The following is a 24,858-nucleotide window of genomic DNA, read 5'->3' as shown; positions in this document are numbered from 1 at the left end:
TGAAGCACTACATTTCTTTTCTCTCTGTCTACTCTTGCCTCAGGCATAGCAGAAGCTGTGTTCAGTTGTTCCAGGCCCTTCTGATGAATTTTAACAATGGAAAAATAAAATCATTATTTGACACCCGACTATTTTTTCCTTGGGGAAAGGAGATAGGTAGTCTTTCAGACAGAGACACCTTAGTGGATAATGGACATCATGGGCCATGAACCGTTACTAAATCTTTATATTCATGAACCTGTGTGACAGGTACCCCCTACATAGGTGAAAAAACTGAACATGAGTGACTTGCCCAAAGTCACACAGCTATTAAATGGTAAGGTCAGGATAAGATACTATTCTACCCCAACCCCTATAACAAAACACCTGACTTCTGTGGGAAATTGTTAAAATGCAGATAACTAGTAGAAATTCAGGTAACAGGACTTCGGGGGGCATTGCCCACACCCAATAATCCCCTGTCCCTGAGCCTCACCACATCCACAAAGCACAGGGATTAGTGAGTCTGGGTTTTTTCCCCTGGCACCAATATGAGCTGTCTCTACCAACATCACCCAATTCTCCAACACCAACTGGGTGTCGTACCAAGTCCATTCACTTCTGACACAAAATCTTCAGAGATAGTACAGACCCCACAGGTTAAGGGCTCAGTCCCACAAGACTGCCCCCTCTTTGGGTGCCAGTCACAAGTCCCTGGGGCCACTCATACTTCTGACCAGTCGGCTGTAAATTCAGGGATTCCTTGAGCACCACTGCCCCCAGTTCAGTAATTCACTAGAATGATTCAAAGAACTCAGGAAAGCACTTTACTTACATTACCAGTTGATTATAAAGGATAAAACTCGGGAAGAGTCAAATGGAGCAGATGTATACAGCAAGGTGGGGGGTGGGAGAACTCAGAGGATTACCCTCACAGCACCTCCATGTATCACCAACCCAGAAGCTCTCTGCACCCTGATGTGTAGGAGTTTTTGTTGAGGTTTCATTACACAGGCATAGTTGATTAAATCTTTGGCCATTGGTGATTGAATTCTCTCAGTACCCTCCCCCTCCTCCCCAGAGGTTGAGTGGGGGTAGAGGCTGAAAGTGCCAACCGTCTTAATAACCTGAGCAGTTTTTCTGGCCACTAGCCCCTCCGGAAGCCATCCAGGGGCTCCTGCCTCTGGTCATTCATTAGCATCCAAAAGACAGTACATCCCAAGGGGTTCTAGAGTCTTGGCTGGGAGTGGGACAAAGATCTAATAGTTTTCTTTTTCATTACACTACAGTGAAGTTCAGGGAAGAGGCAGAAACCAGGAATAGGGAGTCTCAGAGACGGGACCCAGGTTCTGATAGAGTTGTCAATGAGCATTAGGCAGGATAATGTTTTAAACGCTGAAAACGTACTGACTTACTTTTTAGAGTCATGAAAAGTCCCTGCAATTAAAACTTCCTACCTTCCCTGAAGAAATGCAGAGTGGTTTGGCTCCCCTTTCACGGAATTGCCGTCCTTTCCAGGCCCCAGCCTACAGAGGACAGGTGAGCAGGACTTACTTGAGGAAGAGGTACTGGTTTCATCCCCTGGGGTGCTGGCTACCACGGTGCTCAGGAGGAGGAGAAGTACTGCAGAGAGGCAGAGGGGGCTCATCTTCAAAGTCTTCAGAAGGGCTCCTATGGAAACCTAGGGTCTAACTGAGCTTTTCACATTCCAGCAGAGGAGTGGGGACAGCAGATGGGGAGGGAGAGGAATAAGGAAGGGGAGGAGCTGGGGTCTGTCCTGTTCACTGCATAACTTCCCCACCTCCCCAGGCTTCTGCTTGCAGGGGCCAAAATGCTCAGTAATAGCCTTCTCAAACTTTATCACACCTGTGAATCACCTGGGGATCTTGTTGAAATGCAGATTCCTTTCAGCAGGTCTGGGGCGAGGCTGAGAAGGAGAAGCTGTGTTTCCTACAGGCTCCCTGCTACGGGGTGTCCCCAGCTCCAGTTTCTCCCCTCTGAAATGGTCCTCAGAACCATACTGTGAGTAGCAAGCCTGGAGGAGACCTCATCAGGGTGAGAGTAAGGGGAGCAGGCAGAGAGAAAAGCTGTCTCTCCCACACATCTTGGAAAAGTGACAGAGGAGACAAGATCATGAAGAGGTGTGTCTCACAGAACCCCAAATTCCCTCCCATTAATCTACCTCCCTGCCTCAACCTCCACCTCCACCTAGCTTCTTTGGAACAGTCACAGTGTTTACCATGTGACCAGTACAAATCACTTGACTTCTTTGCAAAAACAAATGAGTCCACTTGACCCCATCTCCCACAGAGGATTAAGCAATTGATCAGATTTCAATGCCCTGGCACCATACCATGCTATGTGCATGAGGTAATGAGGCTCCACGTTACAAAGTTGCCCCCACCCAGATACTACAGAGAGACCCTCTAATCTGATTGTGGTTGGATCATCAGGACCCGCTAACAAGTTGCAAATACCCTTGGGAAAGGAAACACCTTATTTCCTATCTCATGCTGGAAGCAAACGGAACTGGAAGTACAGAGCACTAGCAAGGTGGTGTTGGGGAGAAATTTTTATTTAACCTTTAAACACTCTTCTGGCTAGTCTAAGAAATTGACATGAGACAGTTTAAACTGAGGGCATGAATAGCATGGAGCACTGGGTGTTACACATAAACAATGAATCATGGAACACTACATCAAAAACTAATGATGTATTGTATGGTGACTAACATAACATAATTTAAAAAAAGAATAAAGTAAATATAATTTTAAATAGCAAAAAAAAAAAGAGGAGAAAATCAAATTATTTCTGTACATATGGGAGTACCACAGACATGACAGTTTCAAAGACAGAAAGGTAAAATGAGGTCTGTAGGCGCTCCTGGGCTAAGGAATGGTGGGTGTCATGCCAAAGTGGCACATTTTGGAGAATCTTGTCCTGAATCACTTCAACTACATGTTTCACGGGCAGGAGGACCTGAGTTTGGCAAATTACTTAAAGTTTCTGGGCCTTGGTGCCCTCATCTGTAAAATGGTGTTGTTTATAAAATCAACCCCCATTTCTAAGGGTTGTTCTGAGGGTATTTGAGATTAATGAAAGTAGATGCTCAGCTCTGTGCCCTTGGGTAGTAAATGCTCAAAAATTCAAGGTTCTGATTATGATCATCATTATCACACCCCACTCCCAGTTGGAAAGTTTGGATCTGATCTCAGGCCTGAGTTGAAATAAATTTCTTGGCCCAGGATGGAGCCACTCCTGCCCAAGGCCCCATGTCAGCAAAACAAAACTTAAACTTTCATGTTTTCTGCAAATGCTCTGCTTGACCAGAAACACAGTATAGCCAGTCAGCAATCCCCAGAGGCCAACCCAGCTATGGGGCTCTATACTTATTTCCTTGCTCCTCACTCATTTTCTTTCTTTTCCTTGTTCCTCATTCTTTATCCTGTAAAAGCTTCCTGCCTTCTGCCCCACTTTGCAGTTCTCTGGATCCTTAGGGATGGAGACTGCCTAGTTCATGAAGTGTTAAATAAAATGATTTTGTATCACCAAATTGTCTTTAATCATTTTTATTAGTTTTGGGTATGAGGAAGTGATCCAAAGCTGGCTGCGAACAGCCTGTGGTACAACAAGACACCCACTGAACACTCTGGGCTCACTGTTCCTCTCATGGTTGCTGAGGACCATGGGTATGTCACTCTCAGATTTGAGCTCTGCTCCCTTGTATGCAGCCCTCTGGTCCAAACAGTATACACATATGCACATGTGGATATTGTTCCCAGAAAGGTGCGGGATCCTGGAAAGGTTACAGGACAGTTATATTGACAGTCCACAATGGGTAGCAGCCATTAGGGAATTCACAAAGCCTTGAGGTAAGTCCACAGCATAAACTACTGGAGGACTTGGGTTAATATATTAAGATAAGAAATTCTGACTGCTTTGACCAATGGCACATCAAATTCTAAGTAGGCACAAGTCATTAAAAGCCATTAGGGCATCTTCCACTTTAAAGAAACCTTCTTGTGCAAGGAATAACGGATCAGTTGCAGATGGGAATCTCTGAAGCCAAAGCTGCAAAATTGGTAGGCATGGGTCAAGCACCTTAAAGCTGTCAGAGCGCTCAGCACCTAAATCCAAGATTCCTGTGCTCGGCTAAGTTGGTCATATGCCCATGTGACTGACCACAATAAAAACCCTAGGCACTTGGTCTTCGGCGAGCTTCCCTGGTGGGCAACACTTCAAAAATGTTGCACTGGGGGAATGGACTGGGGGAGGGAAGCTTGTGCCTGGTTTCCTCCATTCTTCACACCCTATGCTTTTCTCCTTTGTTGATTTTAATCTGTATCCATTTGCTGTAAACTTAAGTATAACAACTTCTGAGTGCCATGAGTCCTTTTCATGAGTTGAACCTGAGCATGGTCTTGGGGACTCCAAACACAAGGAGTTTGCATTGTTATCTCCAAATAGAAACTATAGTCTAGAGAAGTTAAAGGGATTGGCAGAAGTAGCACAGAATGTGAGTGGAAAAGCTGATGTTTAAATTTGTCTGTCTCCAGTGGCTGTACTTTTAACAAGTACTAGAGGACAAGTGAAGATAATCTGACATAATTTATGCCTCTTAAGTAGAAAACTCACCAATTGGGACAGAAAATTTGTTCAAAGCATAATATAAGAAAATTCCCCCCCAAAAAAAATCTGTGTGGGTCAGTCTGTTGAGCGGCCAACTTAATTTTGGCTCAGGTCCTGATCTCAGGGTTGTGTGATCGAGCCTCGCATCAGGTTCCATGCTCAGCATGGAGTCTACTTGTCTCTCTCCCTCTGCTCCTCCCCCCAACCTCATGCACTTCCTCTCTCTCTCTCTCTCTCTCAAATAAATAAAATCTTTTTAAAAATCTGTAGATTTTTAGCACTCCATGTCCCATTAAAAATATATATATATGCAGGGACGCCTGGGTGGCTCAGTGGGTTAAGTGGCTGTCTTCGGCTCAGGTCATGATCCCGGAGTCCTGGGATCAAGTCCCGCATCAGGCTCCTTGCTCGGTGGGGAGTCTGCTTCTCCCTCTGCCTGCCTCTCCCCCTGCTTATGCTTGCCTTCTCTCTCTTTCTCTCTGACAAATAAATAAATAAAATCTTAAAAAAAAAAAAAGATGTAGAATGATACCAAAATAACCTTGTTAAGTTACTGGATCTCCAAGAGAAGCAAAGAAGTCTTTAGGCATTCAGGTAGGAAAAAAGTAACCCCTAAGGGAGAAAAACTTTCAGGCTACTTCTTAGCAATACTCCATGGCAGAATTCAGTGGAGCCAGGTCTGCCCAGGTCCCAAGTTCTGGGAAAAGAAAATATGACCCAGGATCTTTTACCCTATCAAATTGTCTTTCAAGTATTAAGGCAATATGCAAAAATTCTCAGAAAATAATACCTGCAAACTCTAATAGTTACTAATAATTACTTTATGTGGTGGAAGTTCACTGTCCAATATGGTAGTCACTAGCCACGTATGGCTGCTGAGCATGTAACATATGGCTAGTATGAATCATGATGTGCCACAAATGTGAAATACACACCAGATTTCAAAAGCTTAGTACAAAGAAAAGTAAAATATTGCATTAACATTTTTATTACATGTTCATCATATGTTGAAATGGCAATATTTTGGATATATTGAGTTAAATTAACTATTATTAAAACTAGTCTTGGGGTGCCTGGGTGGTTCAGTTGGTTGAGTGTCTGACTTTTGATTTCGGCTCAGGTTGTGACCTCAGGGTCGTGAGATCAAGCCCCACGTTGGGTTCTGTGCTCAGCAGGGAGTCTGCTTGAAATTCTCTCTCTCTCTCTCCTTCTACCCCTCCCCCAACACACACACTCTCTCTCTCTCTCTTTTTTTTTAAAGATTTTATTTATTTGACAGAGAGAGCACAAGCAGAGGGAGAGAGAGGGAGAAGCAGGCTCCCTGCTGAGCAAGGAGCCCGATGTGGGACTCGATCCCAGGACCCTGGGATCATGACCCGGGCCGAAGGCAGCCGCTTAACAGACTGAGCCACCCAGGTGTCCCTCTCTCTCTCTCTCCCTCTCTCTCTCTCTTTAAAATAAATAAATCTTTTTTAAAAAACTAGTCTTACCTTTTTTACTTTTTTAAATGCAGATACTAGAAAATTACACTGTAACATATTTCATTATATCTCTGTTGCACAGAACTATAGACTTTGGGGAGGGATTTCCTTCTTTTTACTATTCAATATAGCTTGATCTTTTAAAAATAAGTATGATAACTTATATAAAACAATAAACTCATTGTTCCTAAATTAAATAAATAAAGCAATGAACAAAGAGCTATGTTTTCTCTCCTGCAATGTTGAGACAACTAGCTGGGAGGATCTGGATGGGTACCAGTAATAACAGAATGGAAAACAGCTAAGCTGGTTTCTTAGGGACCGTGTTGTCCAGCCCACTTATTATACAGATAGGGAAACTGAGGCCCCAAAAAGTCACTTAACAGTCCAAGGTCACAAGAACTCAAGTCTACAGTAGATGAGGCTGGGGACTGGCATTCCAGATGCTGCGGAAACACTGACTTAGGGCACTTGCCCAGGAGCCTCCAAGAAGCCCTCTAACGCAAGCGGCCGTGCCTCCAGGTAGACATCCACTTCCTCTGGGCCCACACTCCTTGCCCAGGGTGCTTCCTTTTCCAGGTAATGAAAAGCCAGATACTTCCCTCAACTCAGAGGAATAGGGCCCTTCTGCTTCAGCTGCAGGTATCACTTTAGCCTCCAGCCCCAGCCTAGAACACGCGGCTACTGGCACCATGAAGTTCAGCCCGTTCCTTGTCCTCTGTGTCCTCCTCTGCCTGGTGGGCATCGCCAGCTCAGGTGAGCAGAGAGTTTAAAAAAGAGAATCCCTGACACCCACAGCCTGTGTTTGGGGGAGGGGGAGGTATAGGGTCGGGGGCTGGCTCCACAGGGCCACCTGGTCACTTCCACCTCAGGAAGACACCAGGGCTTAGGCTCGGAAAGAGACTCATCTCTCTGGGGCCAGACCTCACAGATGTCTATTTGATTGAATTCAATCCGCACCAAATTTAATTTTTATTACAAAGCAATACACGTGTTGGTCTTAAAAAGACAAACGATATGGAAATGTGTGAATTTAAAAAGTGGGTCCCCTATTTTACAGAGCCCAAATCATCTTTCTTCTTTTTTTTCCCCCCTAAATAATCCTTCTTTCCAGACTCCTACTCCCAGGATTCTTATGAGAGAAAATAAATTTTCACAGTGCTTTGAAAAGATCAGGTTCTGAAACTTGGCTGCACTCTGGAGTCACCTGGGGGCTACCTGGGTCCCACACTCCCAGATTCTGATTTAATTAGCCTTGGGTAAAGCCTGGTCATTGGGATTTCTTTCCAAGTTCCCCGAGAGGATTCTAATGTTCCACCAAGATTGAGAATTGCTGCCCTAATGAAAGACCTTGAGTTCCCTTCCCAGAATGGTTTTTTCCTCATTCTAGTTTAGGGTTCTCCCAGGATATGCAGCATGTCATATCAATTGAGGATTCCCAAAATGGTAGCATGGAGCAGAGATGACCCATGAACTCATTGTCTGAGGGCTGCTATCTTTTGTCAGGGAGTGTACATATCAAAGCAGGGTGTATTGTATCCCATGAAAAAATACATTGGGATCCACAGCCAATTAGTGGGTGAGGGTGTGTGTGTGTGTGTGTGTGTACACATGTTGGATAAATCACTGATGTGTGTGTGTGTGTGTGTGTGTGTGTGTGTGTGTACACATGTTGGATAAATCACTGATGTGATAACCAGAGCCAAATGTGAAAGGATTTAAAATAATAGGTGATTCAGTAAAATACATCCATTTCTTTATTTTTCATTACTCATGGATACTGAAGATTATTTAGTGTAAATCTTTTTCCTAGTTATAAAAAATGATACTTGTTCATTGCCATTTAAATGACACTAAAAATAATTAGAATATAAAAGTCACTTGAAATTCCACCACTCAGGAAAATTACTACAAATACAGTGGTGAACAACCTTCTAGTCATCACTACATGGGTTTATAGGTATATTTTACATCAACGGGACCATTCTAGATCTTGTCTTTTGAAATTTGATTTTGTTCCACAAAATTATGAACCCCTCTCCATGTTGATGCATATAGATCAGCACTATGCTTATCAATGACTGCATATAACCTATCAATCCCCACTGTTGGTGAGCATTGATATTTTTTCCAAATTATGTGTTTTTTTGCGATTATAAACAAAGCTACCTCAAATACCTTGAGTCAAGTTATGAGAAGCTGTAGCATGTAGAGCCTGGGATTTGAAATTGTAAGTGGGTTTAAACCCCAGGCTTCAACTGACAGGTTTTATGATTCTGGGAAGATGACCAAACCTCTCTGAACCTGTTTCTTCATTTGTGGGGGAGGGACAGTAATATCTACTCCATAAGGTCATTTAAATCATGCAAAAAATGGCAAGCACCTAAGTAGGGTGCTTGGTGTAGAAGATGTGCTTCTAATAAAAAAAAAAAATTATCAGTTCTTTAAAAGGACCCCTAAGTGACAATACCTGTCCTTCCTCACACCTACAGCCCATCTCAAGCAAGAGGTTCCCTGGGAGCTGTCCCAAGCCCTGCCTGCCGTGTGTCAGCTCCCTCCAGCGAGGGGCCCCTGCAGAGGCGTCTTCTCCCGGTACTTCTACAACGACACGTCCAGTGAGTGTGAGCACTTTGCCTACGGTGGCTGTCAGGGCAATGCCAACAATTTCGAGACCACGGAGATCTGTTTGAGGATCTGCAAGCACCCTGGTGAGTCCTCTTATAGAAACAGGAGAAGCAACGCTGGCGATCGGGTGGTGGTGGTCGTGGGAAGGGAGACAGCATGGTGGAGGATGATGGTGGGGTCATGCCATGGTAATATTACTATGAGAGGCGATGGGGATGGGAATAATCAGATGCGCCACCAAGAGGTGCCAGTGTGTTTGGTAATGGGGGTGCTGGGGTGGAGGCAGCGAGGCTGTGGTTGACGGCAGTTTCGATGGTGAAGATGAAAGCAGTATTGGTGAGTAGTGAGGCTTTTCTGTAAGTGGTGGTGCTGGCCAAGGGGAAGTTACCAGTGTAACCTTCACGGGGGGCGATGGTGTTGACAGAAGTGAGGAAGGTGTTGGTGGCAGTGATCAAGGTGGGGGAGAGGTGAGGAGGCCTCCGGTATGGGGGCTGTTGAAGGGGGTGGGTAAGGAGTCTAGCTGATGGCTCTGGCCCGAGGCCACCTATATGCCAGCCAGGAAGGAAACTGTCATCTCTGTTACAGAGACAAGGTAAAGAGCAGCTGAAGACCATGCCTGCATCCTCCTGGCCTTGACTGAAACCTGGCTGGGCCTCCTTTCCTGCGCTCAGTCCCTGCTTGGAACCCATCCTGTAGCCCTGCAGGCCCGGGTCAATAAAACATTCAAAGTCGGGGTGGCCTGAAGCCTTCTTATGAGGGCCCTGGGCCCGTCCTCATGAATTGCTCACAGCCACCTCAGCTCTCAAAGGTGATCAAATCCGCCTCACCCCCACCCCTACCCCCTCAGGCCCTCATTGTTCTGTGCCCTCAGAAGAAGGGGGGGTGGGGGTTGCTGAGTGGTGCAGTTGGTTAAGTGTCCAACTCTTGGTTTTGGCTCAGGTCATGACCTCAGGGTCCTGGGATCGAGCCCCACATTGGGCTCTGCGCTCAGCGTGGAGTCAGCTGAGATGAACTCCCTCTCCCTCTCCCTCTGCTCGTTCCCTGCTCACGCGTGTCCTTTCTCACTGAAATAAATTTTAAAAAACGTGTTTAAAAGAAGAAGAAGAAAAAAGTTGAGAACAAAGGACACAAGTTTCCTATCACCTCCTCACGGAAGCCAGACTGAATGCAAATTTGGGGATCTTGCACATCCGTCCCCAAATCCCAGCCACCTGCTCTTTGCTGCCTGAGGCTCTGCTGCTAGCCCTACTTCTACCCTTCCTGTCCAGCAAGAGCCATGTCCTAGAGTGTGGAAAGAGCTAGAAACCCGGGGAACCTTGGTCAGCCAGGTGGGAATTTCCCTCCATGCAGACGGATCTTGGAAAAATGAGGATTTTATATATTCTTTCGATTGTGGTACAATATATACTACATAAAATGCACCCTTTTACCCATTTCTAAGTGTACGATGGAGTGGCCTTAAGTATACTCACATTGTGGTACAAGAATCGTGACCATCCAGCCCCAGAACATTTTCATCTTCCTAAACTGAGACTTTGTGCCCATTAGAACTAACTCCCTGTTCCCCTTCCCCAGTCCCGGGTCACCGCCATTCTACCTTCTGCATCTAGGAATTGACTGCTCCAGGTTCCTCATATGAGAGGAACCATACAGTATTTGTCCTTTTGTGCCTGGCTTATTCCATTTGGCCTAATATTTTCAAGGTTCATCCCTGTTGCAGCCTCTGTCAGGATTTCTTTCTTTTTTAAGACTAAATAATATTCTGTTGTTACATAATTTTTGGCATGCTGGATGGCATCTGCCCTGACCATCGCTGCCACCTCCCCCATAAGCCTCTCCTGCTGTCCTACGCGTATTCCGGCCACTCCCCCTTCCTTGAAAGAGAAACTGCTGCCCAGGACCAAACAGCAAGACTAGAACCCAGAACCTGGAATTCTCAGACTAGACCCCTGTCCTTGGTGGCATCATTCGTGTCCTTCGTGTACCTGTCCCAAATACATATCTATTTGAGAGAAAGGGCATGTTTTCCCCTTAGTTAAAAACATGCAAGAGAATAGGAAATTATCTGAGAATTTGAGCTTTGGAAGATTAATCGAGGACAGCCTTTGACTGGTATTTGAAGTAGTGCCTATGCTCCGAAACTTAGACATATTTAAAAATATGGTAAAAATAATTTTAAAGTAAAAAAAAATGTAAATACACACGCAACTAAAAAACTTAATCAGTTGCTCAGATCAAGTCATGAGATGGGACAGTAACTGAGCACCGTTGTGCAAGTGATAATTAACCATCCTTTTCTCTCCCTTCCCTGGATTTTCTGGATCACAGCACTTATTCCAAAGTGTTTTAAGTGTGTTTATTTATCTCTGCCTCTGCGCTGTGAGCAGGGCAGGGACAATGTGGAATGTATGTTTTGTAAACGACTTATCATATAGTAAGGAGTTACCAGCAAGCATTGAATGAATCAATAATTTGTGACTTAATTCTTGAATGCGTGGGTTAGTAGAATCCAACCCACACCCAATCCAATAGTCTGTCCCAGGGCTCTTCCAGCAGAACGTATCCCAAACTCAATCCATTTCTCCCCCTCTGCTGCGATCACCCCAGTCTGCCCTTCCTGATACTCTCTCACCTCCTCACTGGCCTCCCAGTGTCCATTCTTACCTCCTACAGTCTGTTCACACAGCAGCCAGAGTGTTCTCTTAAACATCAAATTCTCTACTATCATGTGCTAGTTTTCCTGTCGGACGGTAGGTTCAGGGGTCCTTACTGCACCAAAATACATGCATATGTATGTAAATAATACACAAAAAGGACCACGCATGGACCAATGGTGAGAGTATCATGAAGCAAGAACTATCAACTGAATGTGCATCAGAAGGCCAAAAAAAGTACATAAGCAGATAAACAAATGCAAATCCGATTCCATTACTCCTCAGCTTCCCATCACATGTGGAATAAAACCTCGCCTCCAGGGCCCTCTTCCTCCTGGCCCCTGCCAACCTGTCCAAACTCATCCCGTCACCCCCTATCCCCAGCTCTAGCTACTGCGACTTTCTTGTTTTGCAAACACACTAAGTAAGCTCTTGCTACAGGATGTTTGCACTTGTTCTTCCATTGGATTTCGTGTTATTTTCTCCTTCATTTTGCTTGGGTTCCTGATCATTCATCACCTTGTTAGAGGTCTTGACCATCCATTTCATGTTCCCACTGCTTTCCTTTTCTCCAAGGACATAGTGCTACCTGGGCTTACACTATATACTTTGTCTCCCTGGCTAAACTGTTAAGCACCACAAGGCAAGCATTTGCTTTCTTATTCACTAGTGCCTAGAGCAGTACTGGGCACAGGGCAGATACCCGACACGCATTTGCTGAATGAGTAGACAGATGGATAATAGAAGTGCCAGACAGACAGATCAGAGGTTGGGTGAGTAAATGAATGAGTGAATGAGCATACAGCCTCAGTGTGGAAGTGAGAATGGTCAGAAAAGGCTTCACGGAAAGAGCTCTAGGTCCGGGACAGAGTCGGAGCATGAGCTGAGGCAGGGAAGCCGGAAAATGCAAGGCTGGTTGACTTTGCCTCCCTCTCCCGATTCCCAGCACCCCTAGCTCAGGGCAGGGGCGCCACTTCTCAATGTGAGAACAACACGCCTGTCCCACTGCGGGTCCAGAAAGCTGAGGCCCCCCAGCCACCTCTCCAGATCCTGGTCACTGGGGGTTGGGAGGTCGGGATCTGGGTGCCCCACTGCTCCTCCCTGAGCCCTCTAAATGCACCAGGACAGCCATTGCCAAGCCTGCCTGAACCCCAAGCCAGCTGTCTCTCAGCCTTCTTCAGAGAGGATTGGCCGTGCCGTGTCTCTGAGGTATCCTAATAGGCACGCAGAGTGATGGTGAATAACAGTAATAGTTGGTCATGAGGAACTGTGCCTGGTGTTGAAGGAAGACCTGGAAGGAGACTAGTTCTTCAGGGCAATTCTGCTTCTGCAAATCTCCTTCATCTACTCACTCACTCACTCACTGCTTTTCCCAGGGGAGCCCTCAGAGAACAGAAGTTCCCCTCTCTCCCCCCAGTGCTATGCCCAGGGCAGCTCCACCAGACAGCCCGAGCCATTCGAGGGGAAAGCAGACCTCACAGTGCCCTGGGGCCCTGACTAACCTGGCCTTCAGCACCTCTGGCCCTTCCCCCCAGATGCCACTGCTCTGGGGCAACCCTCTTGGAGAAGGCCATCGCCAGGCTTACACTTGAGGACCCCCGACTGAGCATAACCGGAAATGCCCAGGCCCTGAGTGCACGGACAAGGTTAGATGGTCCTGGTGCTGGCATAGCAAGAATTTCAAGGCTCAGAATCCAGATGTTTGGGTGACCTGGCTTGCTTAGCAGTCAAATTACTGTGTGATATTCATACACTCATGAACTCATTTTCACTCAACAATTACTGGAATGCAAACCACATGCCAGGCTCTGTTCCAGGCACTGAAGCCACAAAAGGCAAAAGTCCTCGTCCTTATGGAGCTTAATAATTAATAAACAAGATAAGTAAGACAGGTTGCACGTTGATGGTGGTGAGAGTCACAGAGGAAAAGACAAGGGCAAAGGAGGGAGCTCGTAGCTGGGGGCAGCAATTTAAACAGGTGTGACCAGGAAGACCTCATCCATAGATAGCACAATAGTGGGGGTGGAAAAAGGAGCTGGCTTCTGGATTTACTTTGAAGGTAGAGCAGAGTCATTAACAGAGCATGCATGACATGTGAGCAAAGCATCAAGGATGGCTCCAGGGTTTTTGGCCTGGGCGACCGGGAAGATGGGCCGACCACGGCTGCGTGTGTTGGGGGTAGTGGGAGAGAGTATGGGGATGCTTGGTTTTGGAGATATTAAATCTAAGGTGCCTTTAGATGTCCAAGTGCAGCCGGCAGGTAGGCAGTTGGGTGAATCAATCTGGAATTCTGGGACGAGCACGAGAGACATGGTGTTGTCAGTGCATGGATTACGTATGACGTGGCAGCGGAGATGGTTCCGAGTGCTGACTGGGCTGGGGGTATAAAGCACAGCCGGGCCACAACTCCATTCTCTCCCCTTCTTGGCAGGCATCCCGCTCCATGCAGGCCGCCAGGACCATGAGCTTTGGATATCCACCTACCTGCCCACATGCTCATCACATCTACACCCTGTTTATTCACTGCTTGGAAGAAAAACTCAAGTGAAGGCATCTTGACCATGTTGCTTTTGCCTGCAGTCTAGATGAGCTCATCACCTCCTTCCTATACACACCACACTCGTACGTTCTGGGAGCTCTTGGAAAACCCTCAGAGGTGACCTAACAACCCCATCTATGTTGGCTGTACAAATATCACCAGTACTATTGTGCTTAAGACTCTGCACGCATACTTGTAGGGTTTCTTGGTGCCCCTCGCCCTTCCCATCCCTACCCTTGAGCCCCAGATCCCAGGCCAGAATAGCCTACACCCAGTCATACATACATACTGATGGAGCACTTTCATGTCCTGAGCTGGATCAGGTCCAGATGGAAGACAGCCCCTGTGCCTCCAGGGAGCTTATAGTTTAATGGAAGTTAAAGAAGAAGAACAACCAGGGTGAAAGGAACCTGTAAAGGTTAAGTCCAGGGAGCTCTGGGAACAGCGGGAAGGGGCACCTACAGCAGCCTGGTGTATCAGGGAAGACTTCCTGGAGGAAGTAACTCTCTGGCTTGTTTGGTTTTTTTTTTTAAGAGTGAACCAGGCAGTAGATAGAGGACAGTGTGTGGTTGGGGGAACAGGGCATTCTAAGCCACACTGCTATGATGGGAGAGCTGGGGAAGGGATGAGCAGACTGCAAATACTTACACAGTTAATGCCAAGTGTGCCAGAGGCAGGGACAGAAGATGGGGGTGGGGAGGGGCATCTGCCTAAGGACCTGGTACAGAAATCCAGGGTCATATAAGCAGAAAGGGAGGTGGACAGGGGCAGGCCTCGATCCAATGGACCTGGCTTCAAAGCCTGTGTAAGAGGTCTAAGGACCACCCTTAACAAAAGCTCATGAAGAGCCTGACAGAAATTCCAAGGCTGGGCTACACTCAGACGGACTGAATTCACAGGGTCTGGACTCCAGGAATCTGCATTATTTTCACAAGCATCTCAGGTGATTCCAATGCACCACACAGTTAGAAAACCAACACATGGAGCTCTTCCCCCTCTCCAGCTCTACCCCTGGTGATAGGGGACTGGTTCTCAGGGCTCCTGAAAGGTAGAGGATGGTTCATAGTCATGGTCATGGATACACTTCTATAAATACTCCTGGCCAAACCCAGGGAGTTCTGGGAATCACCAATGAGGGGGAAGCAAGAGAGAAGAGGGAATTCTTAGCAGGAGACAGAGGAGCTTTGTTTGTCGGGGTTTTGGGAGGCAGTGTAGGAAGTCTTATGCAGGTGCCCAGGAAACAGGCCCCAGCCCCCTCTTCCTGGGCCTCACGAACAGGAGGCAAAGAACCAAGGAAGCCACTTTTTATGCCACAACCAGAAAGTTCCAGCTACCATGCGGTGATGCAAGCTCCTCAGCATATCTAGGTCAGCCCTGTCCTAGAACTTTCTGCAGTGATGGAAACGTTTGTCTGCACTGTCCAGGACAGCAGCCACGAACCACTTTTGGTTACTGAGCACTCGAAACATGGCCAGGACAGCAGAGGAAATGAATTTTTAATTTAAATGAATTGAAATTCAAATGCCACATCTGGCTCATGGCTCCTGAACTGGAGAGCGCATCTAAGCCCTGGCCTTGTCCAGGGGCAATTTGGTTTAAAAGCCAACTCTGAAGAGAGCGAGTGGCAGAAAGAGCCCTTGGAGTCACCACCAGCCCTCCCCAGAGAGAAATAGCAGCCCCGCTGTGGAGGCAAATCTCAGAGCGGGGGGACACCACGGGCACGCCGGATAAGGTTGGCCAGCCGCTTGGCCAGGCCGCCCGTGCTGGGCTCCTCAATGTGGAAGGTTCGGGTGAGGAGATTGTAGAAGGAGCCATAGCACACGGCGACCACTGTGCACGTGAGGCAGATGACATTGTAGGGCATGCTGAAGTCCGGCGTGGGCAGGTTCACCAGCAGCGGCTCCGTGTAGAGGCGCACGAAATAGCTAGAGCTGTCCGACACTGGGTACCTGGGGGTCAGGAAGGAGAGGTGAGCGAGGCAGGCCTGGGATGCTCCTCCCCATCCCACCGCGTCCCGCTCCTGGCTGCACCGGGCCAAGAGGCGGCGGCAAGGGTGTGCAAAGCCTTCTTAGCCTCAAAACCTTTTTGACAGAAGACATCGCAGGTCAACACAGAAACATGAGAGATGACACGTAAACCTGATCAAAGGAGGGCCGCTTTGTGCTGACGGTGAGGGACGGGGCCCTGCCTTCGCTCAGCAGTATCTTCCTTAGCCTCTGGTCTCTGCCTTGACGCTGTCTCCTCAGAGAAGCCCTCCTGGATAACCCCGATTACTCCCCAGCACCCCCGACCCTATTACTCTAGACCAGAATTTCCCCTCCTGCCTCTTAACATGAGCAGGACAGGGGCAAGGCTGTTGTATGTCCTCTTGTACACCCAGTGCTCTCTGAAGGACCTGGAACTTGGTAAGCACTCAATGAAATATTCGTGAAGAGAAACACGGACTACGTGCAGGCTCTAAGTACAGCTCTTCTCGCCATTTCTTCTTCTAGAAGCACTTCAGAATCATTTCATAGTCAGGACAAACATTACAGACCACTAGGATTTTTACTGGGATTGAGTTAATTCAGCACACTGCTTTGGAAGGGGCGACACCCCACCCTGACCTGGCCCGCATGAACCTGATCACCCGTGTGGCTGCCCACCCCAAAGCCGGCGGCTGAGGTCACACTTACAGGGACTTGAAGAGGGGGCTCTCCTCCCAGTCCACGGGCTTGGCTGCCACCACGCTAGGCACGAGGGCACTGAGGACAGATGGGCTGTGGAGAGGCAGACAGGCATTTGGTGTGTGTGGCTCCCCCACCGGGGTGAGTGGCACGGCGGGTGGGCAGGAGGCTAGGGGCAGAATGTGAGGGGAGCCCACCTGACGTAGAAGCCGTGGTTGGGGTCTGGGGTGTACTCGGTCCACTTGAGCAGCGCCCGCTCAAACTGAATGGAGACCTTGGTGGCCGAGTTGGCTGGCAGCTGGATCAGCATCTCCAGGAGGTGCGGCTGCAGCCGGTCCTGCGCAGGCTGGTAGTGGACGTAACCTGGGGACAGGCAAGGGTCACCCACCCCTCTCTGCTGCAGTTGGACTACCTGCACCCTCGCCCCCACCTCTCAAGGCCTTAGGCTCTGGAGCGCAGGAGCCAGGCAGGCTCACGGAGGGGAGCAGCGTCTTGGAAAAGGGAAAAGGTGTTTCCAGGGCAGCTGTCCCAGGGCAAGTTCAATCTAGTTAATCCTCACATCACTGAAACTGGGGTGCCCAGCATCAGGCGCCTCATGTGATTCAACAGGAAGTTCACAGAACCACCTGGAGGTTTCCTGGCCAAAATGTGGAACCTGAATCTAATCAAGTTTCTCTATCTAACCACCAACACACAAGAACTGCAGGGGAGGGAGGGGCACGTTAACCACAGGCCCAAGGACAGATTCAGGGTGTAGAACATTCCATACAACAAATGACTGAGTTTCTCCAGCAAATAGATTAAAAAAAAAAAAAAAAAAAGAGTGGGAACTGTTATAGATTAAGAGACTTAAGAGCAAACACCCCAATGCAAGATGTTAATAATGGGGAACCTGGGTGGCAGGAGAGGTAGTAGTACATGGAACTTTGTGCTTTCTGCTCAGTTTTTCTCTAAACCTAAAACCACCGTAAGGAAATGAGGTTTATTAACTAACGAGAGAGAGAGAAACTTGAGAGCTTATCAAGCAAATGCGATGTGAGCACCCTGTTTAGATTCTAACTCAAATAAACCAACTATCCAGTGTTTTTTTCAGACCACTGGGGCAAACAGGCATGATAAGGACAGCTGGTATTTTGGGGACGCCCTCTCCCTGGTAGACATGTAGGCTGAAGCACTGGAAGGTGGACCCGACGTCTAGGATCAGTTTTAAGAAACTCCAGCAGAAAACTAAAATCGAGAAATGACATAAGGGCAGAGATGAAACACGAGTTTCATCTCCCGGGGGGAGCCGGGCCCGTGGGAGTGTGTCATGCTCGCTCACGTAGGTGTGTGCTTGACACTTTCCAGAGCAAAAGGTTAAAAAACAAAACAGAAAAGCCTACAAAATACAGGGGTAGTGTGTTTGAAGAAGAGATTCTGAAGGGGACGCAAACAGTGGTGCTGAAGGTAAGTAGAACAGCCCAGGTCTGAAAGTGCAGGTAACAACAGGGGTGGTCACAGACGACAAGTCTGGGTGTCTGGAATGTGCCAGAACCTCCTCCTGAGAAGTCTTCTGTGTTAGGTTTCCCTCCACTCCAAACCACACGGGCTTTAGTGCTATGCCTGCCACCTGACAGGAAGCATGCAGAAAATATTAACTCTTCTTCAGAAAAAGCGTGGCAAGTAAAAGTAAATTAAAACAACGCCTCTTTACCCCTCCCAAGGAGGCAAAAACCATCTCCTCCAGCTTTATCTTTTTTGTTTCCAATACCGTTTTCCCTGCTGCTAACCCATTCTCCACTGCAAGCCTAGGACTCTGCACAAAAGGCCATGCCTGGGGCACCAAGGAAGAAGGAGCAAAGAAGTAAAAAAGATCAGAAAATCGCTGCCCTTGTAAAGTCCTCTTAAGAATCCCCAGTCTTGTGTGTTTGAATTATCTCTGCTTTATGAATTACTTCCAGGTCTGGCACGGTGAGGCTACCCTTGCCACGTTTCAAAGTCTTCCAAACTCTTTGTGCCTGGGTAGTTTCTCCGAGGTACTTGAGGAATTACTCCCCCGAGAAAGGAGGGTCTGGAGGACCTGGAGGGAGAGCAAAGACGGGGTGGGGGTGGGGGAGGGGCAGGGCTCAGCTCTCACTCGGTTTGTTCTCCTTGCCCTTGGAGGTGATGGTGAGGGTGTGCACGTAGAGCCTCAGGTACCAGGGCACAGTGTCCAGCAGCAGCACGGGGAAGGCCCGGTACGGGTGGGTGTTGTACAGCAGCGTGCTCAGCTCTCCGTTCTGCAGCCCGTAGCCACTCACATATCGCTGGGCGTGCAGGAAGGGTGCCGGAGGGGCCTCTGCGAAGATGGGTCCATGGTTAAGAGCTCCCAAAGGAAAGGGTCACTCCTCACCCCCACTTCCCTGGGCACGTCCAGAGTCTCACAGCCAGGGAGCGACGGGGAAGACCTTGGCCTTCAAAACTGGGAAGCTTGCATCCCAGAATCATCCCTGTCTTCCCGGGCCCACAGCATGATAGAATTATCCTTACTTCTAAGTACTCACATGTGCCGAGCCCTGTGTCCCTCCAACCCAAACCAGGCGCCCTCATGGTAGTTGGCACTTGGCCTCGGTAACACTGAATACAATCACAATTAATTAACTGTTTCAGGTCTGCCTCAATCGAGAGACATTACATCTCTCGAATGCAAGGTATCTTCAGTCTTCAAAAAATATTTGCTAATAATTAAATGAATGCATGAACAAACTCTGTGTCTTCCATCAATTATCTCACCCAATCTGCTGGGTAATTATGTCCCCATTTTCTAGATGAGGTAGTAAGGTTAGGAACCTGCCCAAGGTCACAGAGCTTAGAAGACGTGGGGTTAGAATCAAGACATCAACTCAGGACCTAGGTCTAACCGCACACCTCATATCCCATAGTATGAGTCTTCCCCGAGAGAGAAAGCTCTGTAGCCCAGTGCCCTGGTGGCCCATCCGCACCCACCATTCTCAGGAGGGCTCTTCCACTTGAGCTGGAGGTTGAGGTTACGGGAGTTGTTGATCACGGCCGTGTCAAGCAAGTCATAGACGGCATAGGTCTTCCGGGTACCGAGGGTGACGTCCTGGTATGTGGTGGTTGGGGGCGGGTTCACCTCCAACGTCTCATTGTCCTAGGGGCACAAAGGCAGGGCTGAGAAGTGAACAGAGGCACAGGCTGGCCTTGGGTGGAGGGTGACGATTGCGACTGGAGATCCGGGTACCTGGTTGTAGCTGGTGATGTCCACATAGACTCGGCTCTCTGAAGCCAGGGGACAGGGCTCTGTAAGGGTTCGGGAGAACATCCGGAAGAGGGACCAGTCTGAGGAGCAGAGAGGAGGTTGAGCGGGGGTGAGGACTAGGCCTGGTCTTCAGAGACAGGGCAGGACCAGTGATGGTAGGTAGCCAGCGAGTTGCCAAGGCAGCCTACCTTTCTTCCCCTGTGCTGTGACGAAGGCATCGTATACCACGGAAAGGGTCTGCCTCAGCTCCCAAGAGATGCTGGTACAGCGCGCGTTCTACCGCGAGGGCCAGACAGCAGCAGTCAGGAAGCATCAGTCCCCACCCCCACACACCGCCGCAGGGACGCCTACCTGGGCTCGATCCCTCGTCTGCCATGGACCTTCCCACCCACCCATTTGCTCCCGTTCACTACTGAGCACGCGATCCTGTGCCTGCGGCCCGTCACCGACACCCGCAGGAACTGAGACTACTGTGACTCTCACTTGACAGAGGAGGAAATCAGGCTCGGGGAAATGAAACGACTTGCTCAAGGTCATGCCAGCTGAGTGACTGAGCTGGCAGTCACACGCATAGCTAGTGTTCTTCACAATGCTCCATGACACAGATTTACTGAACACCTGCCAGGCAACCACTCCATTCCCTTGGTGTGTGGCCAATGCCCCAAATAATCAGCATCCCAGCTAACACTTACTATCAGCACAGACCGCAAAACACACCAGGCTACGTGCTTTATCTGCATGTTCTCTCAGAGGCCCCGGATGGCACCTGCCCCCGCTCTCCATGACTTACTCTGCACACAGGACGGATATGCACTGCCTGGGAGTGGTAGCTGGTGTGGAATAAGCGATCGGCCTTCAGCAGCACAGACAGGCCTGCCTGGAGGAAGCAGGAAGAGATGAAAGGTCAGTGCCCTTCACTGTGGGACACCTGCACAGGGGGCCTGGCGGTCAGGCAGGGAAAGGGCAGGCGCCGACGCCATTCTCTGGGGCTCCTGCGCACATTCGGAGCACTCTGGCCTCACCTTGGAGCTACAGGGCAAGAGCTTCTTCCATGGGGTGAGGTTCTCCGTGCAGACGACCTCTCGTGGCAACACAGCGTAGCGCAGGAAAGAATGATCAGTGCCTGAGGGAGACATGAGTCTGTCCGGGGTGGGCCCTGGGGCCCCACTCTTCAAAGATGGGGTGACCCCCTCCTGCTCGCCATGCAACTCTCCAGGACCACCACCCTAGAGGTCCCGGCGGGGGGTGGGACCCTCCTCTCCTTGGGAGAAGGCAATGCAGAGACAGCATGGTCTCAGGAAGCCTTCCTCGGGGCCCTGCACACCCAGGGGATTTAGGATCCAGCCCAGCTGAAGGAGCAGGAAGCTGAAGAGAAAGGAGGCAAAAAAGTTTGGGCAAGAGGAAGAAGGACAGGGCCACAGGGCTATCTCACCATTGGCCAGCCCCAGGGGTTTGAAGGAGGCAGTGGGAGTGACCGTGTTGGTAGAGTCGATGAAGTTCAGAGAGGCGCAGAAGATCCCCGAGAGGACATTACTGAGCTCCGTCCAAGATTTATCCACGCTGGATGGAGACACAAACCCACTCACTGGCGCGGGGCTCCCTCCCTCCAAGCCTGCACTTGGCTGCCGAACCGACAGACTGGCTAGCTGATGGAGCTGCCGTGGTACCACTGCCCTGCTTAGCTGCCTCCTGGGTCTCGCCCTACCCACCCCTTCCTCCTCACTCTCTTCTGGACATCCCGGCATCCCCACAGGTCTCTGCTCAGGCAATTCCTCCTCCTCCTGGCAATGCCCTACTCACCCCTCTCCGCCCACCTTCAAAGAGGCTCCCTCCTCCAGAAAGCCTTTCCTGCCCTCAACCACAGCCTCCTCCAATGCTGCCATGGTTCTGACTCTCTGAGCCTCTCATGAAGTCCCTCCTGGGACAAGGATGTGGAGCGGCAGCCTCTTGTTCTAAGCCTCTCTTCTCCTCAACTAGGCTGTGGGCAACGAACCTGGAGACAGGGAACACGCCTGGGTCACCTATGTACACCCACAACACCGTGTAAAGTGCCCCACAATTTCAGAGGCTGAGATCAGCCCGCTGATCCACTGAGGTGTGCCCAGCTGGGCAAAAGGACATACTTCCCCGTGAACACCCTGGGCATGAAAGTAAGTCCTGCCTCCACCCTCAGAGTAGGAAGTCCTACATCCATAACGGCTCACTGAACAAGGAAAAACAACCATTCTAGGACCCTACAAAAACATCGAATTAAATTAGAAAAATATCACAACAGATTTGCTCTCTATATTAAGAAGAAAAAGCATAAAACCAAAATTCTAAACACCAGCTCCACGTTACAGGCAATTACAAGCTGAGGGGAGACAGTGACAGCAAGGTGTGTGGGGGGAGAAGCAAGGGAGTTAGAGTTCAGGCAAAAAAGAAAGGCTTGGCAAATCTGGAAGTCACTGCTTGAACCTCATCTGATATCATCTTAGTGTTGTCCTGGGGTTCTTCGATAATCCTCTGTTCAGAGCTTTTCAATTGCTACAATCGTTGAGCCTCATGTAAAGATTGCAAAGTTAAAGCCTGAAAGCTCTACCCAAGCCATAATCATGTTTCATGTAGTGTGCACAACACTGACCCACACAGCATTTCTTACACTTTGAAATTACTTACTGGTATTTAAATTTGCCAATTTTCACACTAAAATCCAGATTTCTGGCATCTCTTGAAAATGAGAGTATCTGATGACAGTAGGCCTCTATTCCCACAGGGCCACAGTCCCCTGAGGGTGAGTGGCAGCTCTCCTCTAAAGCTCTCTAGCCTGCCATAGTCCCCACCACTCCCTTATTAATCCCCCCTTTTAAAATCATAGTGGGATTAAGAGGAAATTGTGGTACAACAGCAGTACCTAAACTGGTCCATCTCCCAAACAAAAGCTATTCCTCTAATGCTGAGATCTGGGATCCTGTAGGTCAATTCTAGCCCACGGATGTCTTGTTTGGCCTTCATGGTATCATCACTATCACTATCATTATTATTATTATGTGAGTGAACGTCTTTTAAAAGGTCATCCAGTTTGCCACAGACTTACTCTACATCCAAGTAAGCTTCAAATTCTTTACCTGTCTCTGTGGATACGTGTGTGTGCTACCTCAGGTCTGGAAGTATCAGGGGAAGTGAAAAACACCAAAGTAAGGAATGCCACTCAGTGGCAATATCATTTATTACTTCCGATGCCACCTTTAACCCCCACGGAATTGCTGTCTGCTGGAACTGCTGCCCCCTAAGAGCAGTGGCACGATGACAACACCGGCCACTGCCACATTCCCTCCATGGCCTGCAACAGGACTCAGGGTGGGCACTCACTCAGTGACGGAGTCTTGGAACCAGACCCAGAGCTCTGCACCTGATGGGGCCTGCAGGAAAGGTGGCCCCCAGTATCGAGTCCTCCAGAAGCCTTGCGTGAATGACAAGTGCAGCTCTCGTAGAGAATACTTGGAGATCAACTGCCCCAGGGCTTTGGGAAATAGCCTATAATGAGACACTGGAAAAGGGGAGCAGGTAAGTGAAGATCCTGGAGGACGGGTTCCCAGCCACCCCAAAGCAGCAACAGACCCCAAGCTCTGGGGCCGGAGAGATCTGAATGCAGGACCAAACTGCCATTCACTAGCGATGTGATCTTGACCAAGTGCCTTTATCTCTCTACATCTCCAACTTCTTCCTCACTATCTCTTACAGAACTTAGCTCTGTGCCTAGCACCCAGGATAAATGGCAACGGCCAACAGCATCATCACCGGTGGTGTCGACAGAGGGCTCTAACTAAAGGATTAGAGTGGCAGCCTGGACCTGCGGAAAGAGCCCCTGGTCTAGGCGTCAGTAGGAGTCACTGCCCCTCCCCGGGCCTTAGTTTCACCACCAGTACAATGGGGTTCTTCCAGTAACTATCCCATCCTTCCCCAAAGAGCTAGTTTGTCGAGCCCCAAGCCCATTGGCCAGAAGCCCTCCAAGGGACCAGGCTCCGCCCCCAGGGCTTGCCTCCACGCCCCCTCCCAGCGGGTGCCACAGCTGTCTTTCTCCACTCTCATCCTCTCACCTTCTTCCCGCTGCAGGTCCGAATCCCAGCGCGTGCGGAACTGGAATGTGGCGGCTACGTCCCCAGAAGGCAGCGGGGTGATAACGAGCTCCTCCCGCAGAGTGTCGCGTGGGGGCTCTGCATGGCCCCTGCCCACCGGCCCCAGGAGAAGCAGCACGAGCACAGCAAGCGGCAAGGCCGCCGCCATGCCAGCGGCTGCTTCCGCCTCCCAGCTGTGCCCGCCCCCACGAAAGCTGGCCTCCAATAGGAAGAGCGTATGAGAAATGATTTCCCGTGCCATCCCGGAACCCGGGGAGAGGTTACCAGAGAGACGGCGGGGCTGGGTCCTTCAAGGCGGGTTGGTTGGAGGGAGCGCGGGAGGGTACGAAGGGCGGTGGACGTCTGGCACAACGGGGGGCTGGATTAAGGACCTCCGCCTCCCCACCTTGGGGTATTCGTGTCCATTAGAATGTGCTTAATAATACCGAGCGCTGCCACTGCGGCTGTGCCTATGTAATTGCTGAGGACTGAAAAAGGCTTTTGCGAGGTCACATGACAGGGCTCGTGCGTGCGTCTTCCTCAGCTTCTGGTGTCTCCATTTGCTCAGTCCTAAGCCTGGTGCAGAGCTTTCCTGTAAAACCCCCAAATAACTGGCCCCTTTATTATGAAAAATGTCAAACATCAGCAAAGTTGAAAGTTGAATGAACACCTGTTACCTCATCACTTAGACTCCTCCATTAACGTTTTACTATACTTGCTTTACCACATTTTGGTCTGTAAGTCCCTCAGTTCCTCTTATGTTTTGATACATGTCAAGGTACGTTGCAGACACTTCTCCCCTAAATATTTCAGCATGCATGTCATTAAATGAAGCTTAATTTTGTTTACATGTTGGTGTAAAAGAAACGCACAACTCTGAAGTGCACATTCACTGAGTCTGACAAAAGCATATACCTGTGTAACCCAAACTTCTATGAAGATCAAGAACA

The 24,858-nt window shown here is 49.1% G+C and overlaps 1 protein-coding gene across 1 annotated transcript; it reads right to left on the bottom strand.

The window, feature by feature from the left end:
- Window positions 1–11,055: 11,055 nt before the first annotated feature.
- Window positions 11,056–24,135, bottom strand: PIGT (phosphatidylinositol glycan anchor biosynthesis class T). The gene is made up of 12 exons (XM_027621465.2): window positions 23,891–24,135; window positions 23,163–23,340; window positions 21,244–21,371; window positions 20,834–20,934; window positions 20,602–20,688; window positions 20,000–20,087; window positions 19,794–19,891; window positions 19,538–19,703; window positions 18,690–18,890; window positions 16,771–16,936; window positions 16,583–16,666; window positions 11,056–15,856 (listed from the first exon to the last, which is right to left on the bottom strand). Exons 1-12 carry the CDS (start codon window positions 24,075–24,077, stop codon window positions 15,604–15,606), a joined length of 1,737 nt encoding a protein of 578 aa, XP_027477266.2. The 5' UTR covers window positions 24,078–24,135; the 3' UTR covers window positions 11,056–15,603.
- Window positions 24,136–24,858: the final 723 nt, after the last annotated feature.

Source organism: Zalophus californianus, chromosome 8 (genome assembly GCF_009762305.2).
Source record: "Zalophus californianus isolate mZalCal1 chromosome 8, mZalCal1.pri.v2, whole genome shotgun sequence".
Lineage (NCBI taxonomy): Eukaryota > Metazoa > Chordata > Mammalia > Carnivora > Otariidae > Zalophus > Zalophus californianus.
This window is presented reverse-complemented; position numbering and strand designations above follow the sequence as displayed.